Source organism: Myxine glutinosa, chromosome 7, assembly GCF_964187855.1.
Source record: "Myxine glutinosa chromosome 7, kmMyxGlut1.1, whole genome shotgun sequence".
In the NCBI taxonomy this organism is placed as follows: domain Eukaryota; kingdom Metazoa; phylum Chordata; class Myxini; order Myxiniformes; family Myxinidae; genus Myxine; species Myxine glutinosa.
The window spans coordinates 140,502,787-140,526,777 of record NC_136267.1 but is presented as its reverse complement, the minus strand read 5'-3'; the positions used below and the strand labels follow the sequence as shown (position 1 = coordinate 140,526,777).

Below are 23,991 nucleotides of genomic sequence, written 5' to 3'. Positions count from 1 at the left end.
CACACACACACACACACACACACACACACACACACACACACACACACACACACACACACACACACACACACACACACACAAGGAGGTGGATACTTTGAGACATGGGAGGGCTCTGCTCCACCTTTTGTGACCTGCATATTGAGATAACAACCAACAACACGCACACACGCACACCTTTATTTTCTTATTTCTTAAAATTTTATTGTATATTTATTTTACTTTTATTATTATGGATGTGTGTATTTGTATATATATTTGTTTTTCTTCGCTTATATTTCTCTATATGATTCGCAATGTGTGTTTTTGTGCCTTTTCCCTGTACTCCGCTTCCTGTTATCTCGTGCAGCCATTTTTATTCCGCACACAGCACAGGGGAAGAGTTTGGTTGGTGCGTGCTGTCTGAGATGGTTGCATACGTAATAAATATATTGGAAACGTAATATGCAAACTCCATTCTTTTCTTACCTGCCCTCCTTTTTGTTTATCTATTCAATCTTCCCTGCTCTTTGTTGTTTTTTTCGAATTGTAATGAATATATCGCCCTCTCCCATCTTTGTTCTTTAATAAAGGTCCAACTTCCGTTGATAGAAAAGGCTTGCGAACTCCAGCATTAAACATCATTTTATGACGGTAATTTGACTCCCTGCTTCCGTGTACAATATTTTAAACGCACGATTTACAGGTTTAAAAAGCGTTTTTGATGTCCAATGAAAAACATCCGCCTCATCTTATAATAAAATGATTTAAACACGCAGAACCAATCACAGATCGGCGAGGCTGTTGGCAGCCGATCAATCATGACGTAGTTGTGCTCCCAACCAATCATAACCAAGAAGCAAATAACGGTTGATGTTTGAAAAAGCATGATTGGAACGCGTGGTGGCTTGCTATAGAGTGCAATTTATGGTGAGTTGAGTATCAAAATCGGGTTATTATCACGAGTGTGGGTCGTATACGTGCTGATTGAGTGTGGTCCATCCGTGTACGTGCTGATTGAGTGTGGTCTGTCCGTGTACGTGCTGATTGAGTGTGGTCTGTCCGTGTACGTGCTGATTGAGTGTGGTCCGTCCGTGTCCGTGCTGGTTTGGTCTGGCCTGTCCTGTGTATGATTTGATCCGTGTACGTGCTGAATGGGTCTGGTCCGTGTACGTGCTGATTGGGTCTGGTCCGTGTACGTGGTGATTGGGTCTGGTCCGTGTACGTGGTGATTGGGTCTGGTCCGTGTACGTGCTGATTGGGTCTTGTCTATGTGCGTGCTGATTGGGTCTGGCCTGTCCCGTGTATGGTTTGGTCCGTGGACGTGCTGATTGGTTCTGGCCTGTCCCGTGTATGGTTTGGTCTGTGTACGCTACGTGCTGATTGAGTCTGGTCCATGTACGTGCTAATTGAGTCTGGTCCGTGTACGTGCTGATTGGGTCTTGTCTATGTGCGTGCTGATTGGGTCTGGCCTGTCCCGTGTATGGTTTGGTCCGTGGACGTGCTGATTGGTTCTGGCCTGTCCCGTGTATGGTTTGGTCTGTGTACGCTACGTGCTGATTGAGTCTGGTCCATGTACGTGCTAATTGAGTCTGGTCCGTGGGTGTGCTGATTGGGTCTGGCCTGTCCCGTGTATGGACTATGGTCTGGTCTGTTTACGTGCTGATTGGGTCTGGTCCGTGGACGTGCTGATTGGGTCTGGCCTGTCCCGTGTATGATTTGGTCCGTGTACGTGCTGATTGGGTCTGGTCCGTGTACGTGCTGATTGGGTCTGGTCCGTGTACGTGCTGATTGGTCTGGTCCGTGTACGTGCTGATTGGGTCTGGTCCGTGTACGTGCTGATTGGGTCTGGTCCGTGTACGTGCTGATTGGTCTGGTCCGTGTACGTGCTGATTGGGTCTGGTCCGTGTACGTGCTGATTGGGTCTGGTCCGTGTACGTGCTGATTGATTCTGGTCCGTGTACATGCTGATTGATTCTGGTCCGTGTACGTGCTGATTGGTCTGGTCCGTGTACGTGCTGATTGGTCTGGTCCGTGTACGTGCTGATTGGGTCTGGTCCGTGTACGTGCTGATTGGGTCTGGTCCGTGTACGTGCTGATTTGGTCTGGTCCGTGTGCGTGCTGATTGGGTCTGGTCCGTGTGCGTGCTGATTGGGTCTGGTCCGTGTGCGTGCTGATTGGGTCTGGTCCGTGTACGTGCTGATTGGGTCTGGTCCGTGTACGTGCTGATTGGGTCTGGTCCGTGTACGTGCTGATTGGGTCTGGTCCGTGTGCGTGCTGATTGGGTCTGGTCCGTGTACGTGCTGATTGGGTCTGGTCCGTGTACGTGCTGATTGGGTCTGGTCCGTGTACGTGCTGATTGGGTCTGGTCCGTGTACGTGCTGATTGATTCTGGTCCGTGTACGTGCTGATTGGTCTGGTCCGTGTACGTGCTGATTGGGTCTGGTCCGTGTACGTGCTGATTGGGTCTGGTCCGTGTACGTGCTGATTGGGTCTGGTCCGTGTGCGTGCTGATTGGGTCTGGTCCGTCCGTGTGCGTGCTCATTGGGTCTGGTCCGTGTGCGTGCTCATTGGGTCTGGTCCTTGTGCGTGCTCATTGGGTCTGGTCCGTGTGCGTGCTCATTGGGTCTGGTCCGTGTGCGTGCTCATTGGGTCTGGTCCGTGTGCGTGCTGATTGGGTCTGGTCCTTGTGCGTGCTGATTGGGTCTGGTCCTTGTGCGTGCTGATTGGGTCTGGTCCGTGTGCGTGCTGATTGGGTCTGGTCCGTGTGCGTGCTGATTGGGTCTGGTCCGTGTACGTGCTGATTGATTTTGGTCCGTGTAAGTGCTGATTGGGCCTGGTGCAGAAATTGTGATTTTAATTTTGTTGAGATGACCCCCAATGGATTCTTATCACATCAGATGACTTCAGATGACTCCAATGCGAATGATCTGTTTTGACCGATTCGAATAATCTTTGAATCTGTGTTGTTTTAATTTTTTGTCTTGGATGAAGACTTCGGGGGTTGAAAGCTTGCACCAGAGCCTTATCCTAAAAACGGTTGCTCTATGTGGTGGTGCCCCTGTGCTTGAGAATATATATATATGTACATACGTATATTGTGTTAAGATACGTTTTGTGTCCCCTGGTTTTTATTTTTTCATCTTTTATTTTTTGGCTCTTCCTTGTTTTTGTTCTAGTTTTGAAATGATCTGTTTTGTTACCTCCAGTACCGAAGGTGGATGGTGGATGGAGGTTATGCTTTCACCCCTGTCTGTTTTTCTGTGAACAGGATATCAAGGAGTTGTGAACGGATTTGGACAAAATTTGGTGGTGAGGTTGGTTATTTAACAAGGGTGAAATTATTACATTTTGGTGAATATCTGGACCTGGATCTGAGAATTTCATAGTGATTATTCACCATTGAGTGATGGGGCAAAAAACAAACAAACCGATATATAGCATAATATCTCAAAGTTGTGGACTGATTCGGCTGAAACTTGGTGGACAGATTGTGTGCGACAAGATAGAATTGATTCAATTTGGGAAGACGAATCTCGATCAGAATTTTTTTGCGAATCTTTACCATTAAGTGAAGGGTCTAAAGCCAATATATAGCATGATATCTGAAAGTTGTGGAGACATTCAGACAAAACATGCTGGACCGTTTGGGTGTGTGACCTGGCTGAATTGATAACATTTTGGTGAAGATCCGAATCCGGATACGAGAATTAAAATTTTTTTTTTTAAGGCATTCTTCACCATTGAGTGATGGGGCCAAAATGATAATAGTATGATATATACTGTATTTATATATATATATATATATATATATATATATATATATATATATATATATATATATATATATATATATATATATATATATATATATACACACACACACACACATAGTATGATATTTCAAAAAATTGTGGATGTTTGACAAAATTCGGCGAATGAGTTGGGTGGTAATGGACAAGAAGAATAAGCCAATTAGATTTTGTTTCAGGTCCGAATCCAGATCTGACCTATCGGTGGGTTACAAAAACGTAAATGTTCAGCTTGGCGGAGGTATGCACTCTACGGAGTGCTGTTCTAGTTCTGAATGCAATTAACAGAAATCGGTCCATCAAGCTCGACGCCATCGTTTCAGGGTGGCATTGCATGGTTCACATTTTGGTGGTTAAACGGGCATAACGCAGATGTGCCCACCTGCTTTCTTTGCCAATTGTAATGATCTCCATTTGCGGGTGTCAGAAGCTAGAACGGAGTCCAACCAGGACTCAAACGATCTACCTTGTTATGAGGATCATGTTTTGAAGACGAAATTATGATGTTTTGACTTTGTTCTTGTATGTCCAAAAACAAGGTCTTCACCACCAATCGTATTTCATTGTGGATTTCAAGTTAGTCACACTCCCAATGGCAGCAAGGTTGAGGGCCGTCTATTTTATACAATCTTACATCTGGCCTTGATCATTCTGCCCGCTCCTACATTTGTCCTTCACAAACCAATGTGCATCACGTGTTCCTCAAACCCTCATCTGCTCACTTTCCCAAAGTCCTGCATGGTTGCCCACCTGCATTAATTTGCTCATTTGTGCTACTGAATGTGGAATGCTCTCCCTGTGCACTGTCACCTCCTTCTCCACACTTCAGTCTTTCAAATTTCAAAGTTTGATTCTTTGCTGCTCTAATTTGCCAGCAGAGGTCATTTATTTAGTGGAATTGGCTAAGTTTCTTATTTGTAATTGGTACACCTTGACCCCTTGTTATATTTAACACAACTTGTCTTACGATTCTGTGATGGTGGACGATGACGTTGAAAACTAAACTATGTGACACCGTCGATAACTCAAACATTTATGTTCCTAAATGACTAAGCACATTGGTTCATGTAAACCGTTTGTCTTCTTCAGGGTATAGAGTATAATGAACCACCTTTAGAGGCCATGTTTCCCTACAGAGCAGGGGTTGGCCTTTTTCGGGCACCTTGGTGCCCTTTTTGAAGCAATGTTTTTTTGGCCGGATGCCCTTCCTGCCACCAACCCTGTTAATCACCTCTTGCAACACACAGGGAATTACCAGTAAACTGGTACTCAATTTGCCGACCTCGGAAGGATGACAGGCTGAGTCAACCCCCCTGGTGTTAATTCAGCGATCGACCGGGTTCGAACCCAGGATCCTAGGATCCCAAGCCTGCACCCCAACCGCTTAGCCAACACCAGGCAGGTATAGAGTCTAATGAAAGAATAGAATGTGTAATATTCCTGCACACAAAGATTTGTTTTCAAGAACCTAAAAATCAAAAAAACAAACAATTTCGACGTGTCAAAAAACAATTTAGAATCCCTTTATCCCCTACAAGGGTTGGGGGGGGGGGAGGCCAATGGGGATTTTGAAAAAAACCTACTTTACTGGGTTTATTCAAATGGGGTTTTTTTAAAATCCAGGTGGGGAAAACCTGGCTGGGCCCAATTTTTTTTTTGTATACAACATCGAGGCTCGTGAAAGAGCTAACATTAATCACACAAAAAGTCAAACCGACACATACAATACAAAAAATAAGGGGAGCGGTAGATAAGATGGGGAGAGAGGGGGAAGGACACAAACACATTTGAGAGCAGGGACATTGGGAGAAATGTGGGAGGGGGAGGGCTTGGGGGGAGGTGGGAGAGGTATAAAACATATGAACACTGCAAGGACTTCCAGGAAAGAAGTTGGAATTTCAAAAAAAAAAAGAAAAAAAAGTGTATCTGGGGTGAATTAGCGGGGGTAGAAAAGATCAAGGTTTTGGATGGGGGAAGATAAGATATGGTGGTGAACAGCTGTTTTAAAGACCTCGAGGGAGGAGTGGGATTGAAGGGAGTGGGGGGGTTTGTTCCAGAGGCGGGAGAAAAGGGGAATGAAAGAGTGAAGGTGAGCAGAGATCCTAGATTTTAGCAGTTTAACCATAAGAGGGTTGCAGGCAGATCTTGTGTGACCTGAAGGAATATTGGGGGGACAGAGCACAGAGAGAGCTGGGGGAGCAAGGCCGGAGAGGAGTCGGTGGAAGACAGAAAGACCACCAACCTGCTTGCGGTGAGTGAGTGAAAGGCCCTCGGAGTTAACTTCATCGCAGGAGATTCCAATGATTCTGAAAGCTTTGGTTTCAACAGCGTGAAGCCGAGCTAGGTGTGAGGCAGGAGCACCAGCCCAGAGGGGGGAATAGTATTCCATTGAGCTGTGGATGAAAGCCTTGTATGTGGTGAGGAGCTCAGGTGTGCCAAGGAAGGACTTCGCATGACGGAGGATGCCCAGTTGGCGACTGGCTTTGGAGGCCAGCTTGGAAATGTGGTTTTCCCAAGAAAGATCATGGCAGATAGTGAGACCCAAAAGCTTGAGTGACAGAACTTCTTGGAGAGGATTGTTGAGAAAGTAGATGGAAGGGTTTTCCAGTCGGTCCTTTCGGAGAGACATTGTAAGAGTGAGATTTGTCAGGATTGAAAGACATGTTCCACTTGTTTGACCAGTCTGTGATTTTGTCCAGGTCTGCAGAGAGTGAGGAGGCTGCAGACTGCCGATCTGAGGGATGAGGAATGGAGCGGCAGATGGTGGAGTCATCAGCAAAGAGATAGAGGATTTTCCAGAGAGTCAGAGAGATCATTGATGAAGACCAGAAATAGCACAGGGCCCAGAACACTACCTTGGGGAACTCCAGCCAGAACAGGAAGGGGAGATGAGAGAAATCCATTCAGGGCCACACTTTGCCTACGACCAGAGAGGAAGTCCGCAAGCCATGAGTGGAGATTTCCATGGATACCATAGGAGGAGAGTTTGGTGAGCAGAGCGGGGTGCCAGACCGTATTGAAGGCACGTGATATGTCAAGTGAGACGGCTCTGATTTCCTGTTTGGCATTGAGGACCTCCATCCATTGTTGAGATAGCAGAAGCAACATGTCCAGAGTAGAATGACGTGGTCTGAATCCAATTTGATGATCAGAGGTCAAGCCAATGGAGAAGAGGAAGGATGCAACATGTCCAGAGTAGAATGACCTGGTCTGAATCCAAATTGATGATCAGAGGTCAAGCCATTGGAGAAGAGGAAGGATTTGATATCCGAAGCAATGATGGAATCCATGACTTTGCTGATAATTGGAAGCAGGCTGATTGGTCTGTAGTTGCAAGGATCTGTTTTTGAACCTTTTTTGTGTAAAGCGGTAATGTTTGCTGATTTCCAAGATGCTGGCAGATGACCTTGAGCAAAAGAGAGGGTGAAAAGAACAGAGAGAGGGTGAGATAGAGCGGCAGAGCAGGATTTTAGGACCCGTGGGCTGATGCCGTCTGGTCCAGTTGCAGAATCGGTCGAGGTTTGACAAAAACTTCTCCACCTTGTCAGGAGAGAAGGACACAAGGACACAGAGTCCAGGAGCAGTTGGGTTCGACTGGGAAAGGTGGGAACAGAGAGAGATGGGTTTGGGACACAAGATTTTGAGGCAAACACAGAGTTGAGGCATTCGGCTTTGTCACTTGCGGTGTCAACTGTGTAGCCATTTGAGGTAAGGGAGGGGATGGAGGGGGAACAAACACCAGAAACGGATTTGACCAGACGCCACCAGGATTTGGAGGAAGGAGACAGGTTGGAGAGTTCAATCTTGAGTGTGGAGAGATAGTGCTTCCTGGCACTCCTGAGGGTAGACACACACTTGTTCCGAGCTTGGTGGAAGGAACTGAGATTGCCTTCAGTTGGATTTGCCTTCCAAGACGCAAAGGCAAGTTCTTTCAGAGCAACTGCCTCACCACAAGATTCAGTGTACCATGGATGGAAGGAAGGGTAAGACAACTGAAGACGAGATGGGATAAATCTGTGCATGAGAGAGAGAGCAGTTTGCTTTGGAAGAATTCCCAGGAAGAATTTGTCAGAGGCAGTAGAGATGGTAGACCATTCCAGATGATTGATGGCTGCTTGCAGACCATGCCAGTCAGCCTGAGTGAAATGCCAGACTCGTCGGCGCTGAGGAGGCTCTCTGAGAATGGCCAGAGAGATGTCCACTTTAACAAGCACATGGTCAGATGAACCGATTGGAGCAGAAGAAGAGCAGCAGACATTTGCAGGGAAGTTAGTCATAACCAAGTCCAGAAGAGAAGATACTCCATTGACTGAGATCCGGGTCGGGAAATTTACAGATTGTGTCAGTCCCAATGAGTCGCAGAAGTCCTTTGCTGAGGTGGCATGGCTGGTGAGAGATGAACCCACACCCAGCCAGCTGGCATGATGACAGTTGAAGTCGCTACATGTGAGGAAGAGAGAGAGAGAGAGTTTGGATGAGTTGATAGAAGTTGGTCCATGTTGTCCGACAGCGGAATGTAAATGGAGTCATCACTGTTTGGAGGAAGGTACAGAACACATGTGAACAAAAGGTGGGAGCCGAGAGGAAGCCGTAGCCAGAGGTACTCCTGGGGGTAGGGTGGAGAGAGGGCAGTGCAAGGAGAGTGAGGAAGAGAGTTTTTGATAAAGATAGCCACCCCACCACCAGGGCGAGTCTCAGGTCTATCATACCGGAGGAGGGAGTAACCAGGAAGAGATATTAAGGAATCAGAGACATCTTGAAGGAGGAAAGTTTCTGTTAAGCAGATCAAGTCTGGATTGTCAGAAGCAACCTGAATGGAGAGATCAATCAGGTTTGAGCGACGGCCCCGGATGTTTGAGGTCCATACCGTTAATGAGGAGAGAGGGGGATCATCGCGTGCAGGACAGGACAGGACAGGACAGGACAGGGGAGGGGAGGGGTAGGGTCAGATTAAGGATGAGGGGGAGGTAGGAAGAGCAGTTGATAGAGTGGCAGAGATTACAGAAGAGTTACAAGAAAGGGAAGGATGAGGAGGACGAAATGTTTGATGGTGATGGGATGAGGCACAGTGAGGGGTTGTTTGAGGGGGGGGGGCAGAGGAAGGTCGAAGGTTGGGGGAGGTGGAGGTATGAGAAAGAAGGGACACGAAGTGGGGACGAGGCAGCTTTGAGAAGGTGGGAGGAGGGAGAATTTGGGAGGGATGGTTAGGGGGTAGATTTGAAGGGGAGGGGTTGGGGGGGGAGTTTTGAATGGGAGGGGCAAGGGGGGAGTTTAGGAGGGGAGGGGCAAGGGGGGGTTTAGGAGGGGAGGGGCAAGGGGGGGTTTAGGAGGGGAGGGGCAAGGGGGGGTTTAGGAGGGGAGGGGCAATGGGGGAGATTTGGAGGGGAGGGGCAATGGGGGAGATTTGGAGGGGAGGGGCAAGGGGGGAGTTTAGGAGGGGAGGGGCAAGGGGGGAGTTTATAAGGGGATGGACAAGGGGGGAGATTTGGAGGGGAGGGGCAATGGGGGAGATTTGGAGGGGAGGGGCAATGGGGGAGATTTGGAGGGGAGGGGCAAGGGGGGAGATTTGGAGGGGAGGGGCAAGGGGGGAGATTAGAAAGTGGATGATTAATGAAAGATGAACATTTATGACAAATTGGGTTTGTTGTGATTTTCAAGTTAGCGATCCATTTAAGAACGATGGAGGAGGGGTGGAATGAATGAGAATTTAGAGCATGTAGTGAGAAAGAATTATAAGAGATTGAATATTTTTCTGAAATGGAATGAGTTGAAGAGGAAATTGAAAGGAGCCTTTTAAATAGGAAGAAAAACAGCATGTTGTAATAAACCACTGAATAAAACACTGAAGGGGAAAGTTTAAACATATTTAAACAGAACCGTGAAGAACAATCTTCTAGTCACAAAAATACCAACGGGGAGAGGGAGCCGAGAGGGACACCATGAGTCACTTGAACAGGGCAAAAGGTGGAAGGCAAGGGGATAATGGGGGGTGGGGCGGGACAGCGCACATGGACAGAGGCGCACGATGGAACAAAGCACACGAGGAGAAAAGGAAATAAAAGTCGTTTTTTTTTGTTTTTGGGGGGGGGGGGGGGGGGTGACAGCGTTAGACAAAGAGTAGATGTTCGGTGAAGTTTGGGGGAGAACGGAAAATCAAAAAACCTAGCAAAACAGCGAAGGAGGAACAAACTTCGATGGGGGAAGCTTGAGGCTGCAAGGCCTCACCCGCGACACGGCAAACAAACAATTAATTTATGAAAGATAAACACCGAGAAACTTCCAAGGGCAATCACTATAGGTTCACACACTGAAAGATAAATACAGTTTCGACAAAATACAATTGTGAACAATGGCTTAAATTTGAAAACGTGGAGACCGTGTGGAGCTTCCAGTGAGGGAGTTTGTTCCAGAGGCGGGAGAAAAGAGGAATGAAAGAGTGAAGGTGAGCAGAGAGTACTAACCCTGATACTGGAGTAACAAAAAGGCTGGGCCTGTGTCTGTGTAACCTGGGCCATTTCTATTTCCTTTTTGCACATGTGTCAATTTGAGGACTAGTCTTACTTGGCGAACATGGTAGCTTGCTCTTGACATCGATTGCCCTGTTTCTGCCTTTAGCTTTGATCCATAATAAGTTTGAGAGGGCAAGTTCACATCGGTAAGTCATTGGGCACATCGCGAGGACTTTTTCTTTTTTTTGGGATACGAGTTCGAGGCTCGTCTAAGAGCTAACATTGATCACAAAAAGACAAACTGTCACATAAAACATATGATAAAGGGAGCGGCAGACAAGATGGGGAGAGAGAGGGAAGCACGTAAGTACAACTTTTTAGAGCATGGACATCGGGAGATCTGTGGGAGAGAGAGAGGGCTTGGGGGGAGGAGGCATGGGAAAGGTGGGGGGGGGGGGGGGAGGCATGTGGAAGGTGGGGGGGGGGGGGGGTGGAGGAGGTAAAAAAAAACAAAAAAACATGGACACTGCAAGGACTTCCAGGAAAGAAGTCGGTATTTCAAAAAAGTGGATCTGGGGTGAATTGACGGGGGTAGAAAAGATCAAGGTTTTGGATGGGGGAAGATAAGAGATGGTGGTGAACAGCTGTTTTAAACACCTGGAGGGAGGAGTGGGATTGAAGAGAGTGAGGGAGTTTGTTCCAGAGGCGGGAGAAAAGAGGAATGAAAGAGTGAAGGTGAGCAGAGGGTCTTTATCTTGGCAGTTGAACCATAAGAGGGTTGCAGCAGATCTTGTGCGACCTGTAGGAATATTTGGGGGACAGAGCACAGACAGGGCTGGGGGGGGGGGGGGGGGGGGGAGCTAGGCCAGAGAGGAGTCGGTCGAAGGCAAAGACCACAAACCTGCCTCCGGTGAGCGAGTGAAAGGCCCTCGGAGTTAGCTTCATCGTGGGAGGTTTCAATGATTCTGAAAGATTTGGTTTCAACAGCATGAAGCCGAGCTAGGTGTGAGGAGGAGCACCAGCCCAGAGAGGAGAACATTATTCCATTGAGCTGTGGATGGAAGCCTTGTATGTGGTGAGGAGCTCAGGTGTGCCAAGGAAGGACTTCGCACGACGGAGGATGCCCAGTCGGCGACTGGCTTTGTAGGCCAGCTTGGAAATGTGGTTTTCCCAGGAAAGATAATGGCAGATGGTGAGACCCAAAAGCTTGAGTGACAGAACTTCTTGGAGAGGATTGTTCAGAAAGTAGATGGGAGGGTTGTCCATTCGGCCTTTTCGGAGAGACATAGTAAGTGTGATATTTGTCAGGATTGAAAGACATGTTCCACTTGTTTGACCAGTCTGATTTTGTCCTGGTCTGCAGAGTGACGAGGCTGCAGACTGCCGATCTGAGGGATGAGGTATGGAGCAGCAGAGAGTGGTCATCAGCAAAGAGATAGAGAGGATTTTTCAAGATAGTCGGAGAGATCATTGATGAAGACCAGAAAAAACACACAATCTGTCCACCGAGGAGAGAAAACCATTCAGGGCCTCACATTGACTCAGACCAGAGAGAAAGTCCGCAAGCCATGCGTGGAGATTTCCATGCATACCATAGGAGGAGAGTTTGGTGAGCAGAGCTGGCTGCCAGACTGTATCGACAGCACGTGATAGACATGTCAAGGTAGACAGCTCTGATTTCCTGTTTGCAATTAAGGACCTCCATCCATTTTTGAGACAGCAGAAGCAGCATGTCCAGAGTAGAATGACCTGGTCTGAATCCAAATTGATCTGAGATCAAGCCATTGGAGAAGAGGAAGGATTTGATGTCAGAAGCGATGATTGATTCCATGACCTTGCTGATTATTGGGAGCATGATGATTGGTCTGTAGTTGCAAGGATCTGTTTTTGCACCTTTTTTGTGTAAAGCGGTAATGTTGGCTGATTTCCAAGCAGATGGCAGACCTTGAGCAAAAGAGGACGAAGAGAACAGAGAGAGGGTGAGATGGAGCGGCAGAGCAGGATTTTAGGACCCGTGGGCTGATGCTGTCTGTTCCAGTTGCAGAATCAGAGTCGAGGTTTGACAAAAACTTCTCCACCTTGTCAGCAGAGAAGGACACAGTGTCCAGGAGCAGCTGGGTTCCACTGGGAAAGGTGGGAACAGAGAGAGATGGGTTCCGGACACAAGATTTTGAGGCAAACGAAGATGAGGCATTCGGGTTTTTCACGTGCGGTGTCAGCTGTGTGGCCATTTGAGGTCAGGGAGGAGGTGGAGGGGGTGGAAGGGGAACAAACACCAGAAACAGATTTGACCAGATGGCACCAGGATTTGGAGGAGGGTGACAGGTTTGAGAGTCCTGTCTTGAGAGTAGAGAGATATTGTTTCCTGGCCCTCGAGGGTAGACACACACTTGTTCCGAGCTTTGTGAAAGGAAATGAGATTGGATTGATTGCATTGATTGATTGAGATTCCATTGGATTAGCCTTTGATGAGGTGAAGGCAAGTTGCTTCATGGGAACTGCCTCACCACAAGATTCCGTGTACCATGGACGGGAGGAAGGGTATGACAACTGAAGACGGGATGGGATAAATCTGTGCATGAGAGAGAGCAGTTTACTTTTGAAAAATTCCCAGGAAGAGTTTGTCAGAGGCAGTAGAGATGGGAGACCCGTCCAGATGATTGATAGCTGCTTGAAGACCATGCCAGTCAGCCTGAGTGAAATGCCAGACTCGTTGGTGCTGAGGAGGCTCTCTGAGAATGGTCAGAGCGATGTCCACTTTAACAAGGAAATGATCAGAAGAACCGATTGGAGACGGACTTGTGCAACTTCATGGACTTGTGCAACTTCATGGACTTGTGCCGAGTCCATGTTTGTAGTGTAAAGGTTGTGGGTCGTGTCCACAGTGAAGGTGCAATAGGTGAACACTATCAGACTTTGGGAGTAATTTCTCTGTCATCGATTGGTGGGGGTTTTGTGTCCAAGATACTGTTTGGGCCCAGGTTCTTTATTGCATTTATGGTGATGTGGATGTGGATGTGGTTTTTGTAGTTTCCACTGTTTGGTGGGGGATGTTACGAAGGATGTCACTGCAGTGTCTTTGTGGTGTAGTTTCAATGTGTCTAGGGGCATATGGGTGGTTGCACATGTTGTGGCATGGGTGATTCGGGTTGGCATTTTCTGCTCCATGGAACTGTGCACCTCTCATGCCTAAGTGGTCTTTGATTTTTACCATTTTTACTTCTGTATGTAGGTGTTCAATGGGTATTGTTAATGTGCAACCTGTGATGATGTGAAGGGCTTTGTTTTGTATGGTCTGCAGGGTGTTGAGATGTTCTTGATAGGCTGGAGGCCCATGATAAGCTGACAAAGTTGATGACTGATCTAATGTACTGTTTGTATGCAGCCTGTGGCTGCTGGTTGCATCATTTTCTGGAAGCATTGTGCTGCTGATGCAGTGCCCCAATTACGAGTGAGCTGGTTCTCGATTTGTTTGCCGACCTCGGAAGGATGACAGGCAGAGTCAACCCCGTTAGCGTTAATTCAACGACCGAATGGGATTCAAACTCAGGATCCTCAGATCCCAAGCCAGCACCCTAACCGTTAAGCCAACACCAGGCTTTGTATGCTGGTGATGTTGTTTCTTGTGGTGTCCGAAGTTGTTACCTGTGAGTGCCCTTTGTGTGTGCAGTCTGGGTGTGCATGTTAAAAAAATTTTTTTTTTGTAATGTGATCTGAGAATGATATGGATGTGTTAAAAGTAATGGCAAGTACTTTTGTTTGGTGTCTGTGGAGTCGGGATGTTGTTTATTGTGAGATGTCTAATTTAAGGAAGGAATGAAAGAAAAAAGAACCACCTTTGGAGGCCATTTTTCCCCGCAGAGCAGGGGTTGGCCTTTTTGGGGCACCGTGGTCCCCTTTTTGAAGCAATGCTTTATGGCCGGATGCCCTTCCTGTCGCCAACCCTGTTAGTCGCCTCTTGTGACACACAGGGAATTACCAGTGAACTGGTACTCAATTTGCCGCTCTCAGAAGGATGACAGGCTGAGTCAACGCTCCTGGTGTTAATTCAGCGATCCACCGGGATTCAAACCCAGGATCCTCAGATCCCAAGCTGGCACCCTAACCGCTAAACCAACACCAGGCTAATTTAAGGAAGGAATGGAATGACGCATTTGATCACGTGGTGTTGCTCTGATAATCGCATCAAACAAGACGTGCACTTCGGTTTTCCATCATTTCATGGGTACAATTATCCCGTCAATAGCTGGAAGTTGTGTAGAGCGAATAATTGTTTTGGAAAATGCAATAAATGGGTTAATACATGAGGAAATGATCCTTCAACAAACATTAAAATTATCCTCGTATTATTTTGCTGCAATTTATTAGGCAGATGATTAAATAGCTGACGGGAGTGTTCTGTGATTACGAGGTGCTGCTATGAAAAGCACTGAAATTTGATCTGTAGGTGTCGTGAGAATTGGCAATTTAAACGTGGATACCGATTTTTATGAACTTTGATTCACCAGCAAATAACATACGGTTGGGCCACCAAAAATTCTGGCTGGCCTCTTTTTTTTGTTTTTGTTGCGGTGGCCCAGAGGACCACAAAAGCCAACATTAAGCGTGACGTGTGTGCGTCCGTCTGTCCGTCCTTGGTTGTTATCTCCGTTTGACATATCCCAAGAGGAAGCAGAAGCACACAGCCTGTTCCTTTCTCCTCAGACATGTTTTCACTGCCTCTCTCCTGGTTTTGTTCCCTTTTCTCTTTCATCCCTCAGTTCCTTCATGTCACATGGATTCCTCTGGTGATGCCCTCCTCGTGAGATGCTCCAAATCCAGGCTTTTACTACTCCACTCTTCCCTTTTGTACCTCTTTCCTTCCAGTCGTACAACTGCCTTGCAGAGATTGTTTGATCACTTTCTTACCTCCAGGTCTTTGAGTTGGCAGTATACACTACCATCTCGTGCCGCCCATCATCAATACCCATGATCCTTTCTTCATAAAATTTGCTTTTTTCTAACCACCTCTAACATGCAAATTAGTTTTTTCCCATTCTTCTTTCTTTTTCTCTTCATCACATTTGTTTTGTTTTTCCACTTGTCACCCTGCTCCACTGTCAATGTATTGCCTTCTATCCTCCGTCACCATGCTCTTACATGAGGTATTTGAGTGTGCTTGTTACCCTCGCCAGAGGAGAGGGTATTGCATTTGAGTCTGTTTGTCCGCACAGAATAAATATGATTTTCTCTGCAACCGATTTCTCTGTTACCCCCCTCTGCACCAACCGCTCTGCACCAACGACAACCGTTGACTACCTGATGGTGCTACAAATCTGTAGTTTATTGGTTTTATCTGTAGAAAACAAATTTTCTCTGCACCAACCGGCCGGAGGGCGTGAATGGTGTTGGTGTCCTGTTTTCTGAGGAGTTTGTAGACAGTGTGGTGAGTGTGACTAGAGTGTGATATAGGTTGATGGTGAAAATGATGATTGGAAAGCTCTTGGTGAACGTCATCTCGGGATATGCTCCGCAGGTTGGTCGAAGCAATGAAGAGAAGGACAAGTTCTGGTGTGCGATAGAGAAGCTGATGGAAAACGTGAAAGATGAAGAAGTTGTTGTGGTGGGAGGAGACCTGAATGGACATGTGGGAAGGAGTATGGATGGTTTTGAGGGAGTTCATGGGGGTTACGGATATGGTGTGAGAAATGGAGAAGGTGAAAGGATTTTGGAGTTTGCTGATGGAGCTGATTTGTTGATTTGTAATACTCAGTTCCAGAAAGAAGATAATAGGCTTGTTACATACACGTCAGGTGGGTCGACGACAACTGTTGACTACCTGATGGTGCGTAGGCGAGATAGGGGGCACCTCCGGGACACAAAGGTGATCCCGGGGGAGGAGGCTGTTTCACAGCACCACTTGGTTGTCTGCGACAAGGGTGAAAGGTGCAAGGAGAGCTCGGCGGGTGAAGTACCAACCGAGAATGAAGGTGTGGAGGTTGAAAGAGGTGACAGTAAGGGAGGCATTAAAAGAGTGGCTGAGTAGGGCAGAGGATGATGTCGTTGAGCTTGAAAGTGGTTGGATGTCAATGAAAGTTAGTCTGTTGGGAGCCGTTGGTGAGGCATGTGGATGGACAAAAGGACCACCGAGGCACTCGGAAACATGGTGGTGGGATGATGAAGTTGGAAAGAGGATTGACGAGAAGAGGAAGAAGTTCAAGGAGTGGCAGAAGGCGAAGGGTACGGGAGCAGAAACAGCAGAGCATGAAAGTTATAAGGCAGCCAGGAAGGCTGCAAAGAAAGAGGTAGCAAAGGCGCAGGAGGCATGTAGGAAAATGTTCGGAGAACGCTTGGATTCGGAAGAGGGTCAGAAAGCAGTATTCAGGATTGCAAAGCACATAGCGAAAGAGAGGTGTGACGTGATGGGGGTGAGTTGCTTGAAGGATGAAGTGGGACAAATCGTTGTCGACCCAGATGGAATTAAAGGAAGATGGAAAAGATATATGGAAATGCTGTTGAATACAGAGAATGAATGGGATGGCAACATAGAGAGTAACCCAGTTTTAGGACCGGCAGAGAAGATAACTGAGAAGGAAGTTGAGGAAGCGATAAAAGCAATGAAGAGTGGAAAAGCGGGAGGGCCGACGGGAGTTGTGGGAGATATGTTGAAGGCAGCAGGAAGTTGGGGTGTGAAGAGAATGACAGAGATCTGTAATCTGGTGGTGAAAGAAGGCCACATTCCAGTGGATTGGGAACTGAGTACCCTCGTCCCTCTATACAAGGGGAAAGGTGACCCTCTGGAGTGTGGCTCGTACCGAGCGATAAAGTTATTGGAGCATGGAATGAAGGTATTGGAAAGGGTGTTGGAGAGGAGGATAAGGAAGAAAGTGAAGATCGACGAAATGCAGTTTGGATTTATGCCAGGAAGAGGAACGACAGATGCGCTTTTCATTGTGAGGCAGTTGCAGGCGAAGTACATGGAGAAGAGGAAGAAGTTGTTTTTTGGGTTTGTTGATCTGGAGAAAGCATTCGATAGGGTTCCACGCAAAGTATTGACATGGGCATTGAGGAAGTTAGGAGTGGAGGAATGGTTGATCAGAGTAGTGATGGCAATGTACAAAAGAGCGCGCACAGCTGTAAGGACGAAGGACAGGGACAGTGGTGAGTTTGAGGTGAAGGTGGGAGTGCATCAGGGGTCGGTACTAAGTCCACTACTATTTGTAGCTGTGATGGAGGTGCTGGCTCAGAACGTAAAGGAGCGTTTACCGTGGGAGTTGTATGCAGATGATCTGGTGTTGTTTGCGGAAAGTATAGATGGACTGAAGGAAAAGATGAACAAGTGGAAGGAATGTATGGAGACAAAAGGTCTGAAGGTGAATATCGGAAAAACGAAGGTGATGGCAAGTGGTAAAGCATGTGGTGAGGTGGAAAGAACTGGGAAGTGGCCGTGTGCTGTGTGCAGGAAGGGTGTCGGAGTGAACTCCATTCAATGTGCGCTGAGTGGGTTCATCAAAAATGTAGTGGTCTGGGGGTCATTTACCAGTGTGGCAGCTACATTCAAATGTAAGGTGTGCACAGAGGGAGCTGCAGATGGAGGAAATGTTGAGTTGGATCTTGGAGACGGCGTGAAGCTGGAAGGTGTGAAAACATTTTGTTACCTTGGAGACATGCTGAATGGAGAAGGTGGATCAGACTCGGCAACGGTTGCTTGAGTGAGACGTGCATGGAAGAAGTTTTGGGAACTGAGTGGCGTGCTGATGAGGAGTGTCGTTGAAGCTGAAGGGAAAGGTGTTTGCTGCATGTGTGAGAAGTGTTGTGATTTATGGGAGTGAGACATGGGTAATGAACGTAGAGCAGCAACGAAGGCTGGAAAGGGTGGAAATGCGAATGGTTCGATGGATGTGCGGAGTATCGTTGAGAGAGGGGAAGACAAATGATGAATTGCGAAAGATGATGGGAATATTGCCTGTGATTGATGCTGTGAAGAGGAACAGGCTGAGATGGTTTGGTCATGTGTTGAGGAAGGATGAAAGTGACTGGTTGAGAAGAGTGATGGAAATTGATGTAGAAGGAAGTAGAGGACGGGGAAGACTGAGAAAGACTTGGCTAAAGATGGTGGAAGAAGAAATGCGGGCAAGGGGGTTAACAAGGAGAGATGCAGAAAATAGGGCAAAATGGAGAAGATTGTCATGGGGACCGCAAGGCTAACCCCTGCTCTAGCAGGGAAAATGGCCTTAAAATGCATGTTGTTGTTGTTGTTGTTGTCTGCAACCGTTGGTCCGATTGACAGGAAATTTCACCATCGGTGCAACTCCACCTGTAGAATTTTTAAATGATAATTATGACGTCATAGGTCACGTGGTTCGGCCACCATCTTGGAAAAACCGAAGAACTTTGCACCTCTATATCTCAAACGCTGAATAGAAAAAAAATCGAGACATGGCTCATTGTAAAGAACTCTCCATGGGGAATAAAATATGTTAATGATGATGTCATAGGTGCCTCCATTATGACGTCATAATTCGACAAGTACAAAACTTCATCGATCAAGATGAAATTTCTTGAGCATAATCTCGGAATAGATTAGTTTAGAAAAAAAATAATGATGTCATCGGTCACGTGGTTCGGCCGCTATCTTTGTTTTAACACAAAAGCCTTAAAAACCACTGAAAATACATCCTGGCGAGGGTTTGCAATCCGATTGCGCTTTTTATTGTTTGTGTTTGTTGAATGAGAGTAGTTTTTCATCTTCTGAATCCATTAGGAAACCTGCAAAGCAAATTAAAAGTTTTTTTTTCTTTTTTCCCCTGTTTGTATTTCATTCATCAGCTTTATCTTGCACTTCACTGGCCTTTGATCTGGAATAAAAAAAAAAACATCTGTACTTCAGAATGCAATGCAAGGCAACACCATGGTATGGAGAGCGAGCTAGCATTGCCCCAATTCAAAATGACCGTCTTGTGCAGACTGGGCCTCATCACCAAGAACATTGGCCCTCTTTCTATGCTCTGAGCCTGCTGTGTGTTGTCCAAAAGGTTTTTGCAAAAGAGCTCTATTGTCCAGCTCATCGCCATTTAATGCGGTCCCATGTGCAGTCTCCTTTCTAATGCATTTGGTGTCAATGCACCGATATTATCGAACATAGCAATCATCTCCTCAACTCGAATTGTGGACTTCGGGCTGAAGCCCAGATTTCCCACAGAATGAGCTCCTTTGCGCAATGACTTCTGGAGAGTTGCTTCATAAATGACTCTTGAACAGTCTCGAGTAAACTTGTGCGCTGGACGAAAGGCAGACCATGAACTACTGTTGTTTTCGTTTAGCAAATGAGCTGCATTGGAGTTCCATGGAGCCTGGCTTCTGTTCTGTAATAAAACCGTTCAAAGTAGCTCCATGTGGGAATGAGAATAAGAGCGATTGACATTTTGGCTCAATCAGTAAATCTGCAATTTAAAAAGCTGCATGTTCAATTTCATGCTTTTTGGACTGGCTATTTGTCAAATTGTCACAGCTTTCTCTCGTTAAGGACAATGGACTAATTGTTTCTTTGTTTTCATCTGCGTAAATGTCTTTTTTTAAGTGTATCGTTGATATATATATATATGTATATGTATATATATTTTTCATGTTTAAAAATATTATGATTTAATAATATTTCTGGTGCCTGACCGTGTGAATCATTCCACTTCCACTGAAAGCTGGTAGGATGGCTGAGACCTAGACTCCTAGAGGTATGCACACTCACCTCTAAACGGTCTTACGTGGGTTCAAATCTCGATCCAGCTATAAACTGCCATCCTGTGTTTCACAGGCAGGGTGATTCATCAATGTGGGTGCCGTCTCTTGGATGGACGTTAAACGGGCGTCCCATCCACCAGCATTAGTCGGACATTTATGATCCCACATTGTCCTTCGCAAAGAGTCGGAGAGTATTTGCTGGCTCAGTGAACAAATTTACAAATTCCTGCCCTAACCTGTAGGGAGCACTGCATCGGCGCCACTGTTCGTTCCCAGCATTGATGCAAACCTGCAGCCAAAGGCTGCACACGAAATGATGACTTCAACTGACATTCAACCTTGAACTCAAATGAGGGGCATTGTGGCCTAACGTTTCAAGCTTTGCATGTACCTTCACCTAAAATTAATAGGTTATCAAACTCCTTTCTTCAGAAACCCCCCAGCAGGTTTCATTTTGTTGGTGACCATAAACTGTGCATTGTGTTTTAAGGGACTTTTATGCAACAGGGAGTAATTTTAATAATTGAGGGTCAAATGCATTTTCATTTCTTCCCTTTTTAAAATCAAAATTGAAGTCACCAATGATGTCAGATAAAAAATAAAGACCAAGGTGAAGTGATAATTCATTCTCCTCCACCTCCCCTTTCTCCTGAACAGCTGCATCAGAGAGACATGGAGGATAAGCTGTGCCGCATGCGCGTGGTGGTTCGCGTTCGCCCTGAGAACAAGCGCGAGTGTGCCGCGTCGTTTTCCTCCGTTGTACAGGTGTTGTGCCATTTTTTTTTCTTGTGACGTTTGGGCCTTGTTTGGGGGAGTTAATTGAAGCGAAGCATTCTGATGCGTTACTGTCTAATGTTACGGATTCGTCACTTCCGTTGTGGTTTTCATCCACTGTAAACATTTTTGATTCCATGTACTATTTATTGTTGTCGTTTAAGGGAAATAGATATTACTATTTTCAAAAGGTAATGTTTTAAATGAAACCGGAACCGGACGACAAAGAGGAGGAAGAGAAAAAAAAGAAGGCGGAGCGAGTGAGTTCGACAAGAAAGCCGAGCTACGTTGAGGTTTTGAGCAAACGTTGACGAACGGAGGTCACCAGCGAACTTCGGGTTTCCCGGGAAAGGGATTATTGCGATAGAGTTGTTATCGCTGTGACAGATCAACCTGCGTGTCAGGTTTTTGGTGGTGGATTCCGAGGAGAATCATCGTCTGGCCGTTGTGCCTCGAACGGGCCGTCGGCCATTTTGACTCGCGCGCTTTGCGCATCGCGCAAGGTCTTTGCTTCGCTTCAGCCGTTTTCACTGCATTCAGACGTTTATCTGGTGTGTGTGTGTGCAACGTGGCTTTTGAAGATTAATTTGCGGTTCGCCGACTGAACCGTGAAATGTCCATACCCGAGGGTGATTTCCCAGTCGCCTGGAGGGCGCCTTTGCGCAGCTTTGGCCACGTGACTGTGACTGTGACCCGAACGGGATTCTGGTCTCGATTGGACATCGTACGGACGATCGCTGGAGCGGATCGACTTTGGCTTGAAGCCGGAATTAACTTTGGCTTGAAGCCGGGAATAGAGACATTGGGAATCTTCTTCTTGTTTCACTCTCTTGGAGCACAGTGAGTTATATATTACGAAACTGATGGTACCATCATAGGATATATATTGCTTTTACTTTTGATTACTATTATTGTTGTACTGTTATTCTTGTGTGATCTTAATACAATATTTGTTTGTTGGTAACAATTGGTGTGACTTCACCATTGATCTTTGACAGACAGAATAACACATCTTTCTACCGTGACTCCTCTCGGGGCTCGGAGGTACACCGTGACCGGTGTTTGGGGAGGAGCACGTAACAATATATATATATATATAGATATATATATATATATATAGATATATATATATATAGATATATATATATATAGATATATAGATATATATATAGATATATAGATATATATATAGATATATATATATAGATATATAGATATATATATATAGATATATAGATATATATATAGATATATATATATATATATATAGATATATATAGATATATATATAGATATATATAGATATATATATAGATATATATATAGATATATATATAGATATATATAGATATATATATATAGATATATATATAGATATATATATAGATATATATAGATATATATAGATATATATAGATAGATATAGATATAGATATAGATATAGATAGATATAGATATAGATATAGATATAGATATAGATATAGATATATATATATAGATATATATATATATAGATAGATAGATAGATAGATAGATATATAGATATATAGATATATAGATAGATAGATAGATAGATAGATATATAGATATATAGATAGATAGATTGATAGATTGATAGATAGATAGATAGATATATAGATATATAGATATATAGATAGATTTAGATTGATAGATAGATATATAGATATATATATATAGATAGATTTAGATTGATATATAGATAGATAGATAGATATATAGATATATAGATAGATTTAGATTGATAGATAGATAGATATATAGATATATACTGGCTCGGCTCGGCTCGCTGCGCTCGCCTCACCAAGCGTTGTTACTAAGGAACGGGCTTATTTTAGCTGAAGATAATGACTGTACCTGAGTGGTTGTGTTGTCATGATTTACACCAATCGTAATACAAACAATTATTTTGCACAAATGTATTTGTTGTTTGTTATATTACATTTTTATAGGCGATTCAGGTTGAATGTGTTTTTTTTTTTTTTCTTTCAAGAAAGAACCCCTCAGCACATACATAGGGGAGGGGTAGGTGCAGACTGGAAGTTCGAGACGATTACACCTCACCACCACATAATTCAAAACACCTCACCACAAAGTAATTTAAAACGCATCACCACCAAGTAATTTAAAACACCTCACAGCCATAAAACATGTAATAAAGACATTTCACCACCACAAAGTTGAAAACACTTCACAGCCATAAAACATAATGAAAACACCTCACAGCCACGAAATAAAAAACACCTCATAGCCATAAAACACGTAATAAAAACACCACCACCACGACATTAAAAACACCTCACAGCCATAAAACACGTAATAAAAACACCTCACCACCACAAAATTAAAAACGCCTCACCACCACGTCATTTAAAAACACCTCACCACCAAGTAATTCAAAACACCATCAGCACATAATTCAAAATACCTCACCACCACATAATTATAAATACCTCACCACTACATAATTCAAAACACCTCACCACCATGTGATTTAAAAACACCACAACGTTATCAGGAACACTCCACAACCACGGAAACAAAAGTTTGAGGGACACTCAGAGTTTGAGTTTGAGGGACAACACAGACACTGCCCAGTTGTGTAGATATATACAGACTTGGCATTTAATATGGAATTTTTTTTTTTCTTGACTTGGGTTTCCTGTCTGAACTCAGTATATCAATCTGGTGAGTTTCTTTTACGCTTCGGTGATTTCTTTGTTAAAAGAACCATGGCACTGATTGTCGCAGCAAGAAGTCAATAACAGGATTATAACACAGGTGGCGTGACAAAATGTACGGACAGGTACATTTGACGATTGGCTTCACAATCGGGTATATAAGGGTTGTTGCGTTCTGTATTAGTGGAAAACAACTGCTGCACATCTACAAAAGTTATTGCCGCTTCCTCTGGAGTTGGTCCGTCAACTCGACAATGCTGTTTGTCATGGAGTGGTGGGTTTACGAAATTCCAGCATGAAACAGCGTGCTATTGCTCGGCAGTATGGCATTACTCAAGGTCAGGTGTCAAAGATCCTGAAATGAAATGCTCAAGAGGGGTGTCCCTACTCCAATATCGAGGCCAGGACGTCCCCGCAGAACCACAAGGAGGGATGATCGCCAGCTGCACCGGTTAGTCCGCAATGGCCGTACCAAGTCAGCTAATCGGCTTAGGGCTGAGTGGCAGCAACTGACAAATGTGCCTGTATACAGAAGGCTAGTCAACCAACGACTGGTTCAAACAG

General features: G+C 45.3%; 1 protein-coding gene across 1 annotated transcript in view; it reads left to right on the top strand.

The window, feature by feature from the left end:
- The first annotated feature begins 824 nt into the window (after positions 1-824).
- The window catches only part of LOC137430880 (kinesin-like protein KIF18A), a 196,896-nt gene continuing 173,729 nt past the window's right edge, over positions 825-23,991 (top strand). The window contains exons 1-2 of the mRNA XM_078782362.1: positions 825-906; positions 20,612-20,719. Coding sequence (XP_078638488.1) covers positions 904-906; positions 20,612-20,719 — 111 coding nt within the window. The 5' untranslated portion in view covers positions 825-903. The remainder of the gene's footprint in view (positions 907-20,611; positions 20,720-23,991) is intronic.